We start from the raw sequence: 21,590 nt of genomic DNA on the forward strand, positions 1-21,590 counted from the left end.
ATACTAGTGAATGTACAGAAGGGGGACTGATTCCTACCATCTTGCTTCTCTCGATCATGGGTGAAGGCTGTGGTGTCCCGGACACTGGTGTGGAGATGGGTGTCTTTATCTCTTCTATCATGTTCATGATTTTCTCTGGTACTTTTGTGGCATCACAACAGGTTTCCTGCCATCGGGGCAGCTTGGAATTAAGTAATTCTGCAGACTATAAATCCAGAAGAAACAAAATTAAAGACAAAGGTGCACTGTTTGAAGAGATGATAAAAGCTGCCTCAAACAGTATCTCTATTGATGTATTAAGACTTGCAACCAGGAGTGGGGGCTCAGAGTCTAATTCAGCAACAGTTGAAGCAACTATGAACATTTACTGTGTCTTGACTGCTGAGGAGGCAGACTCAGGACCTAATGGGAACTTACCTGCTTTCTCAGCATGAATACAGAACTTCCAGTTAACATGGGACCATAAATCATTAAGAATCCCGCTGGGACTGGGAATAGCTCAGAGGCAGAGTACATGCTTATTATGCATGAGATGTGTGTGTGCTCATGTACATCTCAAAAACAAAACAATAAAGCCATTCAAAAGCTAAAAGGGAGGACCTGAGCAACCAATATGAAAGTCTTTCATTTTCCAGATAGCCCTGGAAAGGACAATCACCATCTCCCCACCAGTCCTTCTAAAATCAACACCTCTATTGTGGTAAGAAGCACAGGAGTGAAAGTGTTAGGCAAATGAATGGGACTCTGTTCCAGGAATTCCACGTGTGGGAAAGAGCCTATAGGTGGAGTGGTGGGGATGAGAGGGAGCAGGTAGGGATGTGTTATGTGCCTAGGGATGCTCCTGTCAACAGTCTAACTGGCTCTGCACAGTAGTTGGGTGGCAGCACAAAGCAGACAAATGGGCAGAGCTGAGACACTGCAACACTGGAGGCTGAAGCTGAGGAGCCATTCGTGCTCCCATGAGCCTGGCTCTGCTCCTGCAGTGGGACTCTCAGAGGCTCCCACAACCTTTCAGTGAACTCCTTTTCCAGGGTAGCACTCTGGTTGGAAAACGAAGTAGGGTTCCATCCCTGAAGCTATTTGCAAGGCAACAACACTGGGAAGGACTAGAATGTTGTAACTGCAATAAGGGGGAATCACAAAGCAGTTTTCAAATAGCTGAAGAAGCTTCTGGTACAAAAAGAAGCAGGTTTGGTCTATGCTGTTCTACAGAATACTATTAGGGCCCAAGGATTAGTCTAAGAAAGACCTTGTCAGTAACTAGGACTTTCTGAAAACAGCCCAGGTCACCTCCTGACATTGTGGGGCACTGCCATAGGAAGGAAACTCTCCCTCTACAGCGGTGACCCTGTCATTCTGCCACAGCAGGAGGCCCTCATCATGGAAGCATGCATGCTTCGAAACATACTCAGCACTGCTCTTACTTGTGTAAATGCACTGTGGGCATCTACAGACGCATCCACACTAGGGCAGACATGAAAGCCAACACCGGAGACAGAACTTTTTTATTATAACCATTTTAGATCTTAAGTATTTGGATTAGGAAGCTGCCTATCCTTCGAGTTACAAAACCTTTACAGAATATGTGATCCACGCACGCACACACAGGGCAGGGTTTCTCCCCTTGAAAGAGTTGACTTACATTCTAGTGTTTGCAGAACTTCTTCTCATATTTCGGAATTCTCTCTTAAATCATGTGCTTATGAACAACAGTGAATGTTTGACCTCAATCATGCTAGCTTAGGATGCTTACATAGGCCCAAGAAAATTAAAAGGAAAAAAGGGCTCTAACCCCACAGCTGCGTCTGTCAGGAGGAGGGAACTAAATCAGCCATTTGGTTGAGGTGATGATGAGTGAATACTGTAAACAAGAGTGAAAAGTAACAACAAAACTCAGTGTCTTGATGGCTGTGAATGGGGATAGGGGTGTCTGTAGCCTCGGGCAGAGCTGCCAGTGGTCCTATTTATTTCTAGGATCATCTAGAACCACCCAGAGATTGAGCCTAGTCAAGCCAGTGACACCCAAGATACATAGGAGTCTATCAAAAGTTGACATTTTTAGACTGTGTCTTTTTATTGCTTTGCTTTGAAGACATAGCCCAGGCTAGCCTCAACTCACTATGTAGCTGGGGATTACAAGTGTGTACCCAGTTTATGCAGTGTGCTAGGAATCAAACCCAGTGCACGCTAGACAAGCAGTCTACTAACTGAGTTACAACCACAGCCCCAAATGTGTCACTTTTTACAAGGGATTTTAAATATGGATACATTAGGAAATTAATGATAAGTGGAAATTTGATTATTCATTCCATCTGTATTTCTGTGAAGGTCTATCCTGTGCTTATCTGTAGGGAGCGGCACCTCGAGGGTTTTTGACTATAACATAAGGCTCCTGCCAAAATTAGTGCACACTGCCGCACACTCACCTGCAGGTGATAGTAGTGTATGTGATTGGCAAAACTACAGTGCTTGTCCACCAGAAAGCAGAAGCGCCTTTTTTCCTCAAGCAGGGCTTCTTTGCAGCCATCTGCAATGAACTTCTGGATTTCACTCTGGCGAGAAGTAACAGTCTCCACATACTATGAAAATAAACAATAGAAGCATGACAGGAGGCATCTGGTTCCTGCACGGCATGACATTTATCACCAGCCATCTTTATACCCAGTTTACTTTGATTATGGAGAAAACACAAAATGCAAATAAACACTGGACAAAATACTTGTCGCCTAGTCTGAGCAGATATCATCGTCATTAAGACACTGACTCATATGTAGAGAAAGGTTACTGAAGGCTTTACATTCTCCACTGAGCAGCTGGCATAATACAACTCTGTACTCTAGGGATGACTCTCTTCTACTGAAAAATCCTTTGGAACCAGAAGTTTCAGGTTTGATTACTGTTCCATGTACCAATCATAGGACTTAATCTAAGTTTCATTTTCCTGTGGTAAAATGAGGACAGTCAGGTCAAGCATGGTGGTGCACACCTTTAATACTGGCACTTGAGAGGCAGAAGCAGGTTAAAACTCTGTGAGTTCTAGGCCAGTTTAGTTTACACAGAGAGTTTCAGGCCAGCCAGGTTACACAGTGAGGTCCTATCTCACACAAACAGGTGGGATAGTCATGCTAGTTACAAAGGTGCCTTCTTTCCCTTGAGTTAAGGGGAGATGCCTGTAAGTACCATGTGCTATGACCTTAACTCTGGAAAGCCCTGCAATACTAAGTCAGCTTACACATGCTTTGTTTTTCTTTTCTTTGACACAGGGTCTCACCATGTAGCACAGGCTAGCCTAGAAGTTAAGTCCCTTCCAACTCAGACTTGAGAGAGCTGGGATTACGGGCATGTGTCAGCACACTCAGCTTGGAATGCTTCTATTTCACCTCAGCAGTGGCACAGAAGGGAGTGATATGGTAGAGATGACTGAAGTAAGCCTCCCTTAAGCTGGACATACAATAATTGACAAAGAAAAACATTGACGAAAAGCTCACCTCAATTTCTTTGTGTTCATATTTGAGTGCATTTCTCCCTCCTTGACTTTTTCTTCTGATCTTCTTCAACTCCGCCTGAGATTTCTCCAAGGAATCTAACTTATTCCTGTGCTCTGCTTGGTATCTTTTTAGAGTAGCCTGGAAGTGAAATGCTGTTTTACTGTGGCACCAGACAGGCTGTTGTGTAGTCACTTTGCCCCCACTTCCCCTGTGTGTGGCTGACTAGCCGACATCCTCACACTCCTATGGCTCCATTCTGGCTAGGGTTTAAGAATGTCAGTCCACACCATTCTCACACCCACACTCCAGAGGATCCCCTCCATTCAACTTGAATTCTTAGGCATTGTTAGTTCTAATGTTTCTGTTTATGAGCAGCTCTCTAAAGATAAAAATCTTTTCTTTTTAATTCTCTCTTTTTTCAAAGTTTTTTAGACACTGTGTAGTCAGTGCTTTGGTGACTACACAGTACTAAAGGGCTGGAGTTGTAACTCAGTGGTAGAGTGCTTACATAGCGTATGTCAGGCCCTGGGTTCCATTCCCAGCTCGTGCACACGCGTGCACACACATACATGCATACATTCCTGGCTGTTACATGATTTACAATTCAAGACATACAATGAATAAGTGCAATTGCTCATGAGTGTTCGGGGTGCTGTATAGCATAGTGTTTAAGAAACTAGAATAGCTTCTTTCCTCATTACCTGTGTGAGCTCAATATTTAATTTCTATAAACCCATGTTTCTCATCAAATCTGTAAGATGATCATAAGAATATTGATATAGGGATTTTGGTAGGGATACAAATTAGAAAATGACCTGGGCATGCTGGTGCATCCCTATTACCTCTGCCCTTGGGAGGGGGAGGCATGAGGATAAAGAGTTTGAGGTCATCATCATCATACCAGTGTGAGTCTACTCTGGGCTCCATGAGACCCTGTGAAGGGCAGTGAGGGGGAGGAAGAGGGTGGTTGGAAAGTTGGCTCAGTGCTTAAGAACATTTTCTGCTTTTGCGGGACCAGAATTTGGTTCCCAGCATCCATGTCAGTTGGCCTACAACTTTTAACTCCAACTCCAACCTGTGTGTATGTGCACTCACACATATACACACACAAATAAATCTTTTATTTTATTTTTTAAAAAGAGAATGTAAAAGGAACAACATGAAGTCCACCTCAGCAGGTGTGTGTAACCCCATGGCCTGTGCACGCACAGCTACAGACGTTGTAAAGATCTCTGGAGAGGATAATTTGGAAGGGTAACACGGGGAGACCATACTAAAAAGTCGGGGGAGGCTTTGGATGTCAAAAGGAAGTAAGCATCCTACAGCAGAAAGGGAAGATGTCACGAGCCTGGGTCCTGGGAGACCGGGAGCGGGTGAAGGGAGGCCTACAAACTGCCTGGATGGACGGCTGTGTGACAGGCAAGCAGCCACAAAGCACAGGTGTTCTCCTAAGCACAATCATAGCCAGGTGCCGCTTAGTGAAGGCACAAGCTGTAGAATACAGACACAGCCGTCCTGTCACACTAGCATGTTCTCTGAAAACACTGTCCTCTGTAAGTAGTGATTTCCAGCATTAGTTTTTCTGTGTTTTTGTTGTCACTGTTTCTGTGGTGCTTTTTTTTTTTTTAATTTATTGTATATTTTGCCTGTATGTACATCTGTGCACCACGTGTGTAAGGCCAGAAGAGAACATCAGATCCCCTGGAACTGGAGTTACAGATGGTAGTGAGCTGCCATGTGGGTGCTGAGAATTGAACCTGGGTCCTTTGGAGGGGCAGCCAGAGCTCGTAACTGCTTTAGCCTGTTTCTGTGTTGTTTTGTGTTTTTGTTTTTGTTGTCATTTTAAGATAGGGACTCACACTCCTTTAATCCCAGCACTCGGGAGGCAGAGGCAGGTGGATCTCTGTGAGTTCGAGGCCAACCTGGGCTACAAAGTGAGTTCCAGGAAAGGTGCAAAGCTACACAAAGAAACTCTGTCTCAAAAAACCAAAACACGCCGGACGGTGGTGGCGCACGCCTTTAATCCCAGCATTTGGGAGACAGAGCCAGGCGGATCTCTGAGTTCGAGGCCAACCTGGTCTACAGAGTGAGTTCCAGGAAAGGTGCAAAGCTACACAGAGAAACCGTGTCTCGAAAAACGAGAAAAAAAAAAAGGGACTCACAATATGTCCCAGGCTGGTTTCAACATCCTGCTCCTATCTCAAGTGTTGGGAATTACAGGCGTGTGCCACCACACCCGGTGCCTCTCTAGTTTTTGTAACACACATGCCAAGCAGTGGCAAAAATGAGCCCACTTAACCCAAAGGGAATTTGTTAGTTTTGTGTATTCTAGTTTGTGTCAGCACTCGAACTCCAGCCTACTTCTGGAAGTAGACAAAACTGTGTGTGTGTGTGTGTGTGTGTGTGTGTGTGTGTGTGTGTGTGTGTGTGTGTGTGTGAAAGTTCTCCTAGGCTGAGAGTTCAGGTGTTGGCCAAGGTGGATGAAAACTGTACTCACATTCATATACTTTACATCAAGTTCTGTCTTCTTCTCCAGCTCATGAATAATCTCCTTATGGAATTTTTTGAACTGTTGAAAAAATGAAAATTATAAAAAAATTCACATCATATTTGAGTTTTAGGCAAAATTTTTAAAAATACATTTAAAAAATATAACAACTGCTCACATACATTTTCATCAAGAGTCTCATTGAGTTTCTTGTGGATGCTGGAAATCTCTATGAGGACATGGCCTGTGAACAAAACCAGACACATAAGGGGAAGTCATTGCATGGTTTTGCAAAGACATAAACAGAAACAAAATAATGGAAGCAAACAGTACAAGGTTGCTCTCAGGGGCTCCAAATATTAAACCCCAAGACAAGTCAAGAGTACGCTGGCTCCCCAGGGAAGGCTCAGAGGGAACACCTGTGAACTAACTTCCTCTTCAAGAACACCTACTCTGTTCTTGGATTCATGCTAGTCTATTTTACTCATTCCCTCAGCCAAATCCTATGACTTAACTTTTTAAAACAGGTTTTGGTTTTGTTTATATGTTTGTGCAAATGTGTACGACGTGTGTGTCATGGAGGCCAGAAGAGGGTGTCAGATCTGTAGTTACAGGTGGTCATGAGCCACCCGATGGCTGGGGCTAAGATTCTAACTCATGTTCTCTAAAAGAACAATGCTGGTATTCCCTCTTACCCATGAAGGCGTCTCTCCAGCTCTGTGATTTAACTTTGAATTCTCTCACAAAAGATTAACTCAGTCAACACAGTAACTAATTATAGGAACAGAGGGTTTATTTTTATCTAATCCCCAGAGTAATCTGATTATCTGCTAATCACAGAGAAAAATCATTTTTTTTATTTTAGTTCCTGTATTTGTTCTGGAAAATATTAGCACAAGGGGAAACTGTACCAACCACAGTGTTCCATTTTGGATCTTCTGGGAGGACACAGAGTCCCTGCAACAGAGACTGTCCAGGGCAAAGGAGCCTCCCTCCAGAAATCACAGGGTGACCACCTGGTTTACAAGGCCAGCTCTCTTACAGTTGGGGGCATGTCCTAAAGCTCTGACACTTGTCTCTGATAAAGGTGAACAAGACCTTCTCTGCCAACCTACCTGCCTCAGACACCACACGGGTCTGATGAATATAAGTAGGAAAACAGAGGGACTCATTTGGAATGACTGCCACTGTCATATGAAACCATCACAGAATGTACTGGTGGACTGCTCTATAGGTCAGTGGCTAGATCCAAAGGAATTTTTATGGCAAGCTGAATATGACAGCTGTGGATGAGAATGGATGACACAGTAAGACCCTGGTAGAATAAGGGAAAAGAGAAAATGGGCATAGAGCCCACATGGCCTCAGCTGTCCCTAGTGTACAAGTGACTCAGCCATGCTTTCAGGAGCATTTGCAGACAGCTGCTTCTCAGCTATGCCAGGCCAGGCCAGCCCCTCCCTCATCTTCCATCTCAGAAAGCTAGTCTCCTCCCAGACTTGGGTGTTCCATGTGTAAGAGTGAGCTCACCGGTACTGTGCTTCCTAATCCACCTAACCCTAGTCAGCTGGTCACGGTGGGAGACCTCTCACCTATGTGTCATGCAAGAGTCACTGACTGTGTACCGGTGCCATCAACTGAAGATGGCATTGGTGCCATGGCAATTGGTGCCATGATGAAGAGTCACTTACTGTGTACTGGTGCCATCAACCTCTAGGAAAGAACATGAATGAGCCTTACTCACACTACTTTCTTGGGCCACAACTATGCTTGTCTGACTCTGAGGAGAAGACACACTGGACAAACTGTGAAGTCATAGACACATACTTCCTAAGTCCACTCATCAGAAGTGGGAGGACTCTCCTTGGTCCACACACAGATCCAGATGGCTAGGCCTCTAGGAGAGTCTCCTTCACTCCATCCCTGGCCTGTGTGTGCTCTTACCTCTCTGGACTATGTTCTCTTCCAGGTCACTTTACATGGTGCCAGGGGTCTTTCTACAGGCAAAGATGGCAGCCTCCCTGCTCTCCCCACAGTGTTCCAGATAAACATACTTGTGAACTACAAGCTGAAGGCCTCTATGGACAAGTGTTGTCTAAACCTTGGGTGTGGTGCGCACAGAGAACTGCTTACAGAAACATAACCTGGAGAGGTCACAGGCCATCAGGATCCAGGGATACACATTATTCCCAAAGCTCTGTGAATCTAAGAAGTTCCAGTCAGACAATGTGCTGGATAAAGGATAGTTACGGCAGAATCATCCTCAAGACTCAGGTTTGTTTTCTTCTGTCTTGTTTTTTCACCCACCATGGTCATCAGCTTCCTACCCTGACGATGCCATCTAAAATTCCCAAAAGTCAATATGAAAAATCAAATGAGAAAAGCCTGCAACCTGGCCAAGAATATAACTATATTACGATGTCATTTCAGACACTGAAACATTCAGTTACTTTTATATCTACTTTGAACCATAAACAATTCCTTGTTGGAGATTAAAAAAAAACAAATAAGATCAATTTTAATTATTTGAAAACTAAGCACTCAATTCTTGGCAAGTTGGATTTTTTTTTTTTAAGTTGGATCTTCTTAAGGAAAAAAAAGATCTAAAAATATTTTGGCTGAAACCATCAGAAGAATTCTGTTGGAAAGCAAAGTGGTCACATTTCTTTCTTACATGACCCTCGTTGAACTGTGTTTCCGCAGTCCCACTCAAACACGGACCTCAGAGCAACATACTGTGTGTTAGGCACAGCTCTGACCTCGGGGCTCTGCCTCACTGGCCCAGCCCACCACGTGGTTCTCACTGTCCATGCTTCTGTGTGGTTTCTGTCACGGCAGACAAGTTCAATGAAACGGGCCATTCACAGTGTAGGACGGGAACCCCTGACCTTGCTAATCTTGTCCCTCATGGTTTGTGGAATTCCAGAGCTTGTCTCCCAGTGGTAACCCCGGAGTCCTTGGTTTTAAGGATTGACTGAAACACACCTTAGCTGTGATTGTGCAAGCTGCCAAAGCACACCTTGACACAGAACATGAAACTGCCTTTAGGTTCACTCCACAGATGTTTATTCTTAAACTGAGTAAGTCCACAGATGTTTACTCTCCAATTGAGCAAGTATTACTTCAGATTGAAAATGCTCTGTTTCTGTGCATTCTCTAACCCACTTTTTTGTGAATTATATTGGAGAAGGAAAAAGACGCAGAGAACATTTGAGGGAGGAGCTGAGAAAGCACAACCCAGATTCAAACAGAGCAGAACGGAGTGCATGTCCCGACAGGAAGCTTGTGCTGCGTGATGCACCAATCCTTTCCTTTTCAAGTTTGGAGCCAATATCTCAGGAAGAAATTCATATCATTACAGCCACATGACTCAATTGGAATAAACTAGATTCTTATGGGGGCAATAATAAGGAATTTATTATTAAAATTAAAATTTTTGCAGCACTGGAGATGGAACTGGGGTACTCACCCGAACCACTGAACCACAGCGCTGGCTCAAAGGAATTTAGGTACAACATGCACACATTTCAAATTCATAAACTCAACTGAGACAATGCTCATAGCCATCGTGAAAAAAATAGCAGCATTAACTCTCGGTTTTAGGAACTATGAAGAAATGTACCCAATATTTTGAACAATGCTATGTAAGGCTATGCATGTGGCCAGTAGGCAATGTGGCCTTTAAATATTAAATAACAAAACTTAAAGAATGTTATTGGTATGAGATACTTTTTGTTTGAAATACTTTTGCTGATTTTTTTTTCCTGGGCTGGCACTGCAGATGGAACCCATAGTCTGGCTTTGTGCAAGTACTCTTCTACTAAGCTACGTCCCTAGCTCCCATTGGGAAGTTAGTTAGTTCTTTGACACAGGGTCTTGTTACATTTATATAGCCCAGGCTATCCTCAAATTTACAATCTTCCTACCTCTGCCTTCTAAGTGCTGGGCTTACAGACATGTATCACCACACCCAACTGGTCTATTAATATGTTTCAGTGAGATAAGTCTTTACCAATTCACAGTAAGAATGTGGAGGAGCCAGATGGAGCCTGCCAAGGACAGAGACATCAAAGAACACATGCTGAATTCAGGCAGACATTAAAAAAAAAAGAACACCAAGCCCAACTCTTTCCATTTATATCTGGTCACAGATAATTACAACACGTTTGTTATTTCCAGAGAGTACAGAGTAATGGCTGAGTCACACGCCACTTCCTACGTGTTACTACAAGTGGAATCAGACAATAAAACGGTGGTGTGGAAGCCAACCTACTACTGGCCTAAAGTCACACTGTGAAGACTGAAGTGAAAATGACCAGAAATGTCACTGGGAAATGGATAGTTTTTCTGACATTTTTACAGACCGTAAATGTGAGAGGAGAAAATACAATGAGGGCTAAAAAGAGATCTTAGAAGGAAAGGTGCTTGCTGCCAAGCCAGACAACTGAGTTCAATCCCTGGGACCCAGTTGGTAGAAGAAAAAAAGCAACTCCTCTAAGTTCTCTTCTGACTGCCACACACAAAATAACTAAAATGTGATAAAAAATTTAACAGGTACAATGAAGGGAAAAGCAAAGCACACAGATGTTATGCTGAGTAGACAGGTATATATGCTGGAGATCCACATCACCCACACTTACCCACAAACACATGAGCACACTGGAGATCCTCTACTGCCTCTAAGAAGGGCTCTCAGTCCCTGGAGGCAGGCAAGTGGCTCTCCTCTGATCAGTACTATGTGATACAAATAGCACCATGTAGCAGTGCATGGTGGTGCACGTCTTTAATCTCAGCACTCAGAAGGCAGAGGCAGAGGCAGGTGGATCTCTGAGTTTGAGGCCAGCCTGGTCTACAGAGTGAGTTCCAGGACAGCCAGGGCTACCACGGAGAAACCCTGTCTTGGGAAAAAAAACAACCAACTAACCAATCAACCAAATGAACAACAACAAAACTCCCACAAACAGCAACATGTGTATGAAATACAGTTTAAATGAGTCTCATTCTTGGCTTAAACAACTGAAGTGCTACAGTTCTAATTAATGTCTTGCAATCATCATATAATTATTCTTTCAGTGTTCCCCCAAATAAACATGGGGTATTCTACTCTGAGCATCAAAACAGTGAAGGATGGTAATAAACTATAGATCACTAAAAAAATCCAGGGATCTGTGAGTCCACAGCAACAGATAATGTAGGGACAATGGATGTTCCTGCCAAAAGTAAAATGTCCAGTACCAGTGGGGAGAGGCTGCTGGCCTTGGGAAATCACCGTTTTGCTGCCATCATAGTAAAGATAGGTTAGAGCCAAAATCATTAACAGATGTAAAACTTAAGATGAGGAACAAGATATTGCACAGTTTGGAAGTTTCCCTCTAAGATTGCTTGTTAATAGAAATATTTTAAAAAATCCAATAATGAGCTAGAAATCATACAGTACCTTTATATCAAAAATGAGAGAAAAATGACCAGTGTGCTCTCATTTGATACTCACCAGATGCAAATCGGCTTGGATAGTATTCTAGCAAGAACAAAGATCTGGCATCTCAAGGTCCTGAGTACCCTCAGCCCCCATTTAGCAGTTATAACAGGCTTACACTATCATACTTTAAGATTTTAGATTTTTTAAAATTTTTTTTAATTTTAAGTTTTTTGAGACAGGGTTTCTCTATGTAGCTTTGGTGTCTGTCCTGGATCTTGCTCTGTAGACCAGGCTGGCCTTGAACTCACAGAGATCTGCCTGGCTCTGCCTTCCGAGTGCTGAGATTAAAGGTGTGTGCTACCACTGCGTGGCCAAGATTTTAGATTTTAAAATTACATTAATTTATTTGGTGTGAGGTGCACATCCACGTGGAGGTCAGAAGACACCTTGGCTGGAGTTCATTCTCTCCTTTTACTATGTAGGTTTTGGGGACTGAACTCAGTCAGCAGCATACAGGCTTTTTGCTCACTGGGCCATCTCCCCAGTCTCTCATGTCTCTGTTTAGTGTTGGAGGAGGAGGACGGAGAAGAGGCGATAACAGGAGTGAAGAGGTGTGTTGGCAGGTGACTTGATATCAGTGTCAAACTTCAAGTAAGCTCTCTGGCAGCCTACTTCTTATCAAGTGGGCAGCACGGTCAAAGACCTGGAAGTAAGTATTTCTCTGAGTCAAACAGAAGTTGCAGCCACAGGCTGGAGAGATGGCTCAGGGGTTAATAGCCTTTACTGCTCATGCAGAGGACATGTTTTTAGTTCTCATTACCCATGACTAGCAGATCACAACCTCCAGTAACTCCATCTCTGTGGGGATCTGATGCCTCTGACCTCTGTGGGTACCTAGACACACATGTGCACACACCCTAAACACACACATAATTAAAGATAATAATTAAAAAAATCCTTTTAAAAGGTTGTAGTCATAGTGGGGAGTGGTGGCTCACATCTATAGCCCCAGAATTCTAGAGGCTGAGACAGGAGGATTTTTTAGTTTGGTGCAAATCTCGGCTATGGAATGCGATCCTGTCGCAAAAAAACAGAAAAAAAAAATATAACCATAAATGTAGACTTTATTCTTCTTTTTGGAGGTGTCCCTTTCAGACACAGTACAAAAAAAAAACCCTTAATTTTTGATAGCTGGGTGTTAGTGGTACATGCCTTTAATCCCAGCACTTGGAAGGCAGGGAGCGGTGGATCTCTGTGAGTTCAAGGCCAGCATGGTTGACATGAGTTCCAGGACAACTAGGACAATAGAGAGACAGACTCTGTCTCAAACATCAAAACAAAAACTCAACGAATAAGCAATGACAAAAAATAAAACAGAACAAAAGCAACATGATTTTTATGTGGAAGTCTAGAATAAACTGTCCAAAAGGAACTGGCTTTGCACGTTAGACTGTCAGACGCTACTGTTGATCTCTCAGTACTGGAGCACAAAATCATTAGGAAGAAGGTGGGAGCTGGAGAAGAGCAGGTATTGGGACTCTCGGTCCCCACAGAGCTCAAGGGGCGGGGGAGCCTCAGCCAAGGTTAAAGCATTTGCAGAAAGATGTGATGGTGCCCACCAGGCTTCTCAACACCAGTGCACATCTAGAACATTACTTCCCATATTTAAAGAGCCCCCACACTTCCCAGAGTTTACCTCTACGAGTACCAGTGTTTGCTCTCTGAAAAGATGGGGCAAATTCCCCTTAGGCTTCTCCCAACAGAGATAGGCAGTCATCATGAAATTAAGTCAGGAGTCCTGTTCTGGGCTCTGTCAGAGGACTGGCCCTCAAGGGCAAGCTGCTGCAATGAAGTCTTATCTGATCTGGGAACAGCAACTAGTTATCTCGGGCCCCTTCAAGCTTTCTCACTAAGGGGAAAGAAAGGCTAAGGAGCTCTTCCAAAGGTCAGATTCCAGGTATTCAGGTTGTCCAAAACTTTCACAAAACAACTCAAGATTCCCACTGAAGATAAAGGAATGAAGCTTTCCTTTCCCAAGAGTTTATATCACACCAATCATCAACGGGGCCCCAGGAAAGGATCCTGGGTACATCTGAAGAGCTGCAAGGCACAACAGGCTCCACTAAGAATGACACCAGGAGGAGAGGAAAAATAAAACCTCTGATACAGTTCCAGCTACACCCAACATTAAATCTATCCCAACTCCTAGCCAGATTCAAACAAACAAACAAAAAGCCATTCCTCCAAAGGCCTATCTTCCACTGTTCCTATTACCTGATATATTATATTCAATTTTCATTGACAAAATTAGACACACTAAGGAAAAACACAATCTGAAGAGACAAGGCAAACATCAGACCCAGACTTGGATATGGTGATTTTGAAACTGCAAGACTATTAACTTAGCTAGGTGTAATAATGCACACCAATAATCACAGTATTCAAGGCTCCCAATTTAAGGGCAGCCTGAGCAACACAGTAAATTCTAGGCCAACCTGGACTACACAGTAAGAGTCTGACACACCCCCAAACAAAACAAAACAAAAAGACTAAGAACTTGAAACAACTAAGATTAATATGCCAAGGATCCTACTGGGAAAACTGAGTGGCATGTAAGAACATATAAGCAATGTAGTCAAAGACTGAAACTCAAAAAATAATCAAGAAAATGATAGAAACAGAGATGTAGAATGTCTCTGATGCTCTTTCCAGGTGACTGGACACAGCTGAGAAAAGACCCAATGAGCTTAAAGATATGTTGATACAACTTTCCAAAACTGACAAAGAATGAAAAAAAAAAAAAAGGAACAAAATATCCAAGGACAGTGCGTAATTAAAAGAGTAAAACACCAATAAAGGGAAAAGCAGAGAGAGGAAGGAGTGGAAAGCCATCCAGAGCAATAGTGTTGGAGACTACTCTCCAAACCTAAAGACAGCTACCAACTCACACACCAGAAAGCTCAGAGAACACAGAATAGACACTGAAATACTGACACCCCAGTGCACACCAACTGCAAAACACCAAAGATAAAGACACATTCTTGGAAGACGCCAGAGGGTGGGAAATGCTAAGGCTGGAGAGCCACAGGGTAAGAATTACACCAGACTTTCCCTCAAAAAACCACTTAAGGGAGTGTAAAGTGGGCCATGGGGGGGGGGGGGGGCAATGGTGGAAGCTCAGCACTCAGGGGTAGAGCTAAAAGGATTGCAAATTCTAGGCCAGCTTGCTCTATACAGTATGGAGAAAGCAAGTGGCATGGTGGTACATAACCTAACCCTACACTCCCAGTACTCAATGTTTGAAGAAGGACTGCCATAAACTCAAGACTGTATGGGCTATGTAGTGAACGACAGGCCAGCTAGGGCTTCAAACACTACAAAATACCAAAAATAGTAAAATATCTAAGAATTCCAAGATTCATCGCCGAAAATTCATTTATCTAGTAAAATTATCCTCTAAATATACAAGAAAAACACGTGTGCGCGCGCACCCATGCACACACACACACACACACACACACACACACACACACACACACACACACAGAGGGGTAGGATTGGGAGAGAATGTGTGTTTTGAGACAGGGTCTCACTATGTTACCCTGGCTGGTTTGGAATTTGCTATATAGACCAGGCTAACCTTAAACTAACAGAGATCCCTGCCTTTGCCTCCTGAGTTCAGGGATTAGGAGAGTACCACTGTGCTCAGCTGATTTTTTTTTTCCAGACAAAATCTGTCACCAGTAGGCTTCAGCTACCAAAAATGTTAAAAGATGTTTTTCAAAAGAACATGTCAGAAATTCAGAGCTACATAAAGAACACTTAATAAAAGGAGAACATTCAAGGAATAAAGGTAATAAAATATTTTTTCTTCTACCTTCCTTTTTTCTATTTTTTTGAGATAGGGTTTCATTCTTTGGCCAGTCTGTTCTTGAATTCATAACCCCCTACCTCAGCCTGTCTGCCATAGCCATTTTTGTAAAAAGTATTCTTTGGGACTGGGGATATAGCACAGCTGGTAGGTAGAGTGCTTGTTTGACATAAACAAGAAGCCTTGTGCTTGGGCTCCAGTACCACATAAAATGATATGGTGGTGCATGCCTATAATCCCAGCACTCAGGAAGTAGAGGCAGGAGGATCAGGAGTTCAAAGTCATCCTTGTTACAGGGCAAGCTTGAGGCCAGCCTTTGGCTACATAAGACCCTCTCTCGAAATAACAACATCTCCCCAACTATCCTTGGTCACAAGGATAGATGACTGTACAATACTAACAGAACTGAGCGGTTTTAGTCTGTGAATAACTGAAACTGATGGCAACAACGCCACCCAGATGGAGAGGAGAAACTGTTAAGCTCCCATTACTAGACAAAAATGGTCTCTGTCTGTCTTCTGCTCTGTTTGTTTGTTTGTTTGTTTGTCAGTGGTGTGAAAGAAACATGTAACTTGTTTCAATAGAAACTGCATTTTAGACTTTCACTTTTGGTCTTTTGCTGGGCTAGTGATACATGACACAATACTTCCTTATGACGTGGGGCAGTGGTGAAGGGTCAGGGCTGAATCAGTCACTTAATCACAAGGGGAAACACCTGGGCATGAAGTAAATGTTCATTGTTCAGTGATGGACCATGGCCAGTTGAGGAACATGGACACAAAACTTAAATATTCTATGATCCCAACTACATGACACTCTAGGAAGGCAAAAACTTCAGAGACAGTAAAAAGATCAGTGGCTGCTGGGGGCTTGTGGGTAGTGACAGAATGACAGTGTACACTTGCCAAATTAACAGAATGTAGCATGAACCCTAATGTAAACTGAACCCTTTAGTGAATGATAGCTTACCAATATTGTTACCTATTATCCGCACAATAAATGTATCACACAAAGAAAGATGCTTAAAATGAGGAACCTGAGTGGAGGAAAAGAGGATATATGGACACAATTCAAGATCTATTCATTCTGTAAGGCTGAAGCACTAGAAAACAGGCTGAAAAGAAAAAAAGACAAATAGTTAACAACAGCCCTCTGGGTATTTTAAAAATCAAGTCTCAGTGAGGTATGGAACACAGGAGCTATAGAACACCAGGTCTGTAGAATGGAATAGCAGGGATCTAGTGGTGTACCTAAACAGACAAGCATGTACTGTCTAAAAATTAGGAGCAAATTTTCAAAACCAGAAGAGAGATACAGGGTTTAAGTGACATTTCTGTCACTGGCCTGTGTGCTGGCTGATTTTTGTGTCAACTTGACACAAGTTAGCGTCCAAAGGAAGGAGTCTCAGTTGAGGAAATGCCTCGATGTGATCCAGCTGTAAAGCATTTTCTCAATTAGTGATCAATGGGGGGAGGGCCCAGCCCATGGTGAGTGATGCCATCCCTGGGCTGCTGGTCCTGGGTTCTATAAGAAAGCAGGCTGAGCAAGCCATGGGAGGTTAAGACAGTAAGCAGCTCCCCTCCATGGTCTCTGCATCTGCTCCTGCTCCCAGGATCCTGCCCTGTTTTGAGTTCCTGTCCTGACTTCCTTCAGTGACTGAACAGCAATGCTGAAGTGTAAGCCTAATAAAGTCTTTCCTCCCCAACTTGCTCTTTGGTCATGGTGTTTCATCACAGCAACAGAAACCCTGACTAAGACAGCCTGATAAACTGATCCTGAAAGCAAATTGAGTATTTTCCACTCGACTTTGATAAACAATTACGCCAATTAGCCTACCTGCTGTGCACAAGTATAGCAAGCTACACACAAGATTTGTGATACCACTTAAGGTTAATTTCTTACTTAAAATGTTGGTGTGTATGCTGTATCTATGTGTATGTGTTCATATGAGTGTAAGCATGCATATGCAGAGACTAGAGTCAGCCTCAGGTGTTGGGCCTCACCTTTTTTGCCTTGTCTGAAACAGAGTCTGTGTTCTTTCTTTGCAGCTGCAATGTCAGACTAGCTGGCTCTGGAGCACTCAGGGATTCTCTTGTTCCTGCCTCTACCTAGCACTACCGTGTCCAGCCTATATGGGTTCTGGGGATCCAAACTCAAGTCCTCCTGTTTGGATGACAGATACACAGAGTCATCTTGCCAGCCAAATACCTCCAGCTGAATTTTAACGTACTACTTTTATTTTAGCTAAGAGAATAGTTTAAATTTTTTATTATTATTGTGTGTACATGGTATGTGGATGTGCATGCCATGGCATATATATGGAAGTCAGAGGATAACTTGAGAGTCAGTTCTCTCCATCAACCTTTTTGTGAGTTCTGGGGATCAAGCCACCAGGCTTGCATGGAAAGTGCTTTTACCCACTGAGCCATCTTGCTGGCCCCAAAGAATAATTTATTCAAATGTATAAACTGTATATCAACAGAAGAAATTATCAACTTTGTCCTCTTATAGAAACAATAAGCAATTGTTTTCTTTATATCTTAATGTAAAATACATTAAAAGAGTAGTGTGTTCTATAAATAACTTCAAATGAGATGTTGAACATTAATGATTTATTTTCCTTATTTACTGAAATACATCCACTGAGATGCTGCCAACAATGAAAACAGGTATGCCACCAGTCATGAATGAGGATGACAATGGCTCATTTCTGATGATGAAGTCAGTTAACTGTAGGCATTTTCATTCAAGGCTTAAACAATGCCACATCTGGAATTGTACACATTTCTGTTTTTATTTTAGTGTGTGTGTGTGTGTGTGTGTGTGTGTGTGTGTGTGTGTGTGCGCGCGCGCGCGTGCATGTACATGCCACATGTGTGAAGGTTCCTGGAAAGGCTAGAAGAAGAAGGCATCACATCCTTTGAAGCAGGAGTTACAAATGGCCAAGATGGGTGCTTAGAACTGAACTTGGGTCCTTTGGAAGAGCAACAAGTACTCTTACCTGTTAGCCATCTCTCTAGCCCCTGAGGATTTTACTGAGGTTTTGAGAGGTTGGAAGACTTTCATTAGAGTGAGACCTATGTGGGACCCTGAGCTTGTGATCCTGACTACTAGGTATCCTCGATTCAACCGTGAGTCAAGAACCCCCAGGGAAGGGGAATTAGGTTTGCTCTACCGGGCACCTATGACTGTTCATCTTCACTGTTGACTTGATTGGACTGGAAACTCACATCTGGGGGTCTGGAAGGACATTTCTAGAGAGTATTAAATCAGGAAGGCTCTGACTTACTCAACAGATTAACATCTTGATGGATTCATACTATGAAGGCATTACTGGGATGTGGTAAAAAGTAAGGTAGCTTGTGAAAGTAGGTCCTTGGTACTGTGGGGGTGTATATCTTGCCTGGGTTACTTCCTCTATTTTTTTGTTTTGTTTTGTTTTGTTTTCTGCTTCCTGGCTACCATGATGTGCCTACTCTGCTCTTTCACACCTTCTCCTCCATGACTGATTATCACTGCTGAGAACATGAGCTCCAATCAGTAATTAGTTCCCTTTACATTGTTTTAGGTATTCTAGCAACGTGATGCACAGTAACTAATAAAGTACATAAGGCTGAAGTGATGCCTAGGATGTGGGAGGCAAAAGTCTCATCACTATCAGAACACTCTGGATTGGTGAGATGATGAAATGGCTCAGTGGGTATAGGGACTTGACACCAAGCACGATGACGTGAGGACTCATATATTAGGACAGAGCCACTCTGACAAGCTGTCCTATGACTTCCACATGCATGCATGGCACACTCATATATGTATGCACAGAACTATGCAACAAAATAAAATGTAATAAAAATTTAGAAAACAAACTACTAGAACATTTGAATTCTTGTTTAAAAATAGAATTGTGGAAAGTTGGGTAGAACCATAGAGGCACACATAGGCTAAGGACTGGACTGGTCCTTGGAGCTATTTCAGCCCAGAAAGGGCCAATAGGAGGTAAGACCAAGGCGGTAGAATTGTCTTTCCAAGGCTCCACTGGAAGCCTGCTGGTGTCCTAGCTCACATACACATACAGAAGCCCCAAAACAGGCAAAAACAGGCTACATGACTGTCGTCTGCTCCACACTCTCACCAGTGGGAGGTCTTTCAGAGAGATCTGGGCTCCTGGGCTTGGTTGAGAAGCACACAATCTCTAGCTTGTCCTACACAGTCAGCTGAGTCTGTGAGACTTGGCTGAAACCCCTCCTAGGACCTAGTGACAATCAAATGGGAAGACCACAAAAAGAGTGTGGCACAGTGTGGTCTTCGAGAATGGCTGCATTTCGGATCCAGGGAAGCCCCAAGCACTGGCTTAGTTAGCATCCCTGTTGTAAGGCTGGTGAGACAGGGCTGCCCTCCCTGTTCACAGGGCCACACAATGGTCTCCAGACTCAGGTTTCCAGGGGGAAGGCTCAACATCTCCAGCTGATGAAACAGGCACCCAGACTTCCTTCTAGCGTGGTGATCAGTGGACCAGCAAACAACTGTCTCTGTTTCCACCTCCAACCCAACCACCATCCTGCCCGACCTGGTCTGACATATGAGCTTTGTACCATGCTTCCCCATTTCTACCTTTTACCATTTATTCTTCATTCAGAAGCCAGGAAAAACTTTTACAAATCTAAGTCTGATCATTCCATTCCCAGGTTTGCCGCCTTCAGAGCCTACACATCCAACTCAGGTTGAAAGGCCAAGTCCTTACCTTGGCCTCCAGCCCCCATGTCCTGGCCCACCTTCTTACCTTCTTCATCTACAGACCTCACTCCTTCCTAATTTCCTTGCTTTCTCAAGGACAGAGGCCTACGCCCACTCTAGCTCTAGGACCTTTATGTTTATTTGCTGGTTTTCATTGGAATGTTTGTGTCAGACATCTACCTTACAATATACCTTCCCTAACACAAGTTGCCTACTGCCAGCATACCTGACATGCTATACCATGTGTCTACTATCCACTAGAAAGTCTCTGAGAGGAAGTTTTGTTTTATTCATCTTCAAAACTGGAACAGGGCTTACTAGACAGCAGATGCTCATTTAAATCAGAAAGGAGGGGCTGGAGAGAGGGTCCAGGTTAAGAGCACTGTCCTTTCTTCTCAGAGGACCCAGGCTTGATTTCCAGAACGCACATGATGTCTCACAACTATCTATAACACCAGTTCCAAAGGACCCAACAGGCATGCACATGGCACACATACATGTGTGTAGGCAAAATATTCATACACATAAAGTAAAATGAGGAAATCTAAAATATTATAATACTAAAAACTAAAAAATAAGTAGGAAAGAAAATACTCTGTTATCACTTGATTCAGCTGGAATTTGGGTTTTATGTAGCTTTTCAGAATACCCAGAATGACTTTCCTCTGTTCAGTTTTCTCTAAGAGCCAAGAACAAAGAAGTTCCACACCTCCTTACTACCACAGTGTTTCCCTTCCTCTCCAGCACCCAGCTCTAACAGAGGAAAATTTACAGTGAAATATAGACAGCCATCAAAAATGAAGTACACATCAATGTGGAATATAGCTCAGTGGCAAAGCATTTGACCAGCATGCATGAGGTCCTAGGTTCAATCCCTAGTAGTGGGAAAAAAAAAACCAAATTGTTTATCACCCCAAGTGAAGGTGCTCAAGCACCTGGATTCAAGCACTAGCACCAAAAATTTAATTAATGAAAGTTAAAAAATAAGTTTTAGAAATAGTCAAAATGAATCTTTCCTCTCATTAAAGAGTTGGGGCACTGGGACTGGCTCAGTTGGCAGAGCTACACATGCCTAGCATGCATAAAAGTCTGGGTTCAGTCCCCAGGTGTACAGAATCACATACACAGGGCATAGCGGCACACACCTGTAATCCAAGCACTTGAGAGGTGAAGGCAGAAGAATCTGAAGTTCAAGGCTACATAGCAAGCTTGAAGACAGCCTAGAATACATGAGACTTTATCTCAAAAAAAGGAGGGCTGACCAAATAATTTATAGCCATGGGTTTAATTCTGTTAAAATAGACACTTTAAGATAATAAGAGAAAAACTAAATTTGATGTTTATTAGGTTCATTTTTCAGCCAACATATAAAATTTTTTTTAGAATGTAGGTTTTAATTCTCATTACAAAATCTAAGTGTGTCGTTTTCAACATCCCAGAGGACTTGTAAGTTATAAAGCATTAATATGAATGGGAAATTAAGCTGGATTGAGTACAGAATAAAAGAGCAATAAAATTAAAACATTTAATCAGATACAGTAAAATTTCAAAAGAAGAGCCAGGTGTAGTGGTATAGGCTGAACTCAGGAGAGA

General features: G+C 43.0%; 1 protein-coding gene across 1 annotated transcript in view; it reads right to left on the bottom strand.

Annotated features, from left to right (window-relative positions):
• Baiap2l1 (BAR/IMD domain containing adaptor protein 2 like 1) overlaps positions 1 to 21,590 on the bottom strand; it is a 98,851-nt gene that overhangs the window by 16,246 nt on the left and 61,015 nt on the right. The window contains exons 4-8 of the mRNA XM_052754419.1: positions 6,159 to 6,220; positions 5,986 to 6,057; positions 3,489 to 3,626; positions 2,427 to 2,579; positions 38 to 205 (exon numbers count right to left, since the gene is read on the bottom strand). Of these exons, the coding sequence (XP_052610379.1) occupies positions 38 to 205; positions 2,427 to 2,579; positions 3,489 to 3,626; positions 5,986 to 6,057; positions 6,159 to 6,220 (593 nt within the window). The remainder of the gene's footprint in view (positions 1 to 37; positions 206 to 2,426; positions 2,580 to 3,488; positions 3,627 to 5,985; positions 6,058 to 6,158; positions 6,221 to 21,590) is intronic.

The sequence above is a fragment of the Peromyscus californicus genome, unplaced genomic scaffold (assembly GCF_007827085.1).
Source record: "Peromyscus californicus insignis strain IS unplaced genomic scaffold, ASM782708v3 Scaffold_2__1_contigs__length_46816999, whole genome shotgun sequence".
Classification (NCBI taxonomy): domain Eukaryota; kingdom Metazoa; phylum Chordata; class Mammalia; order Rodentia; family Cricetidae; genus Peromyscus; species Peromyscus californicus.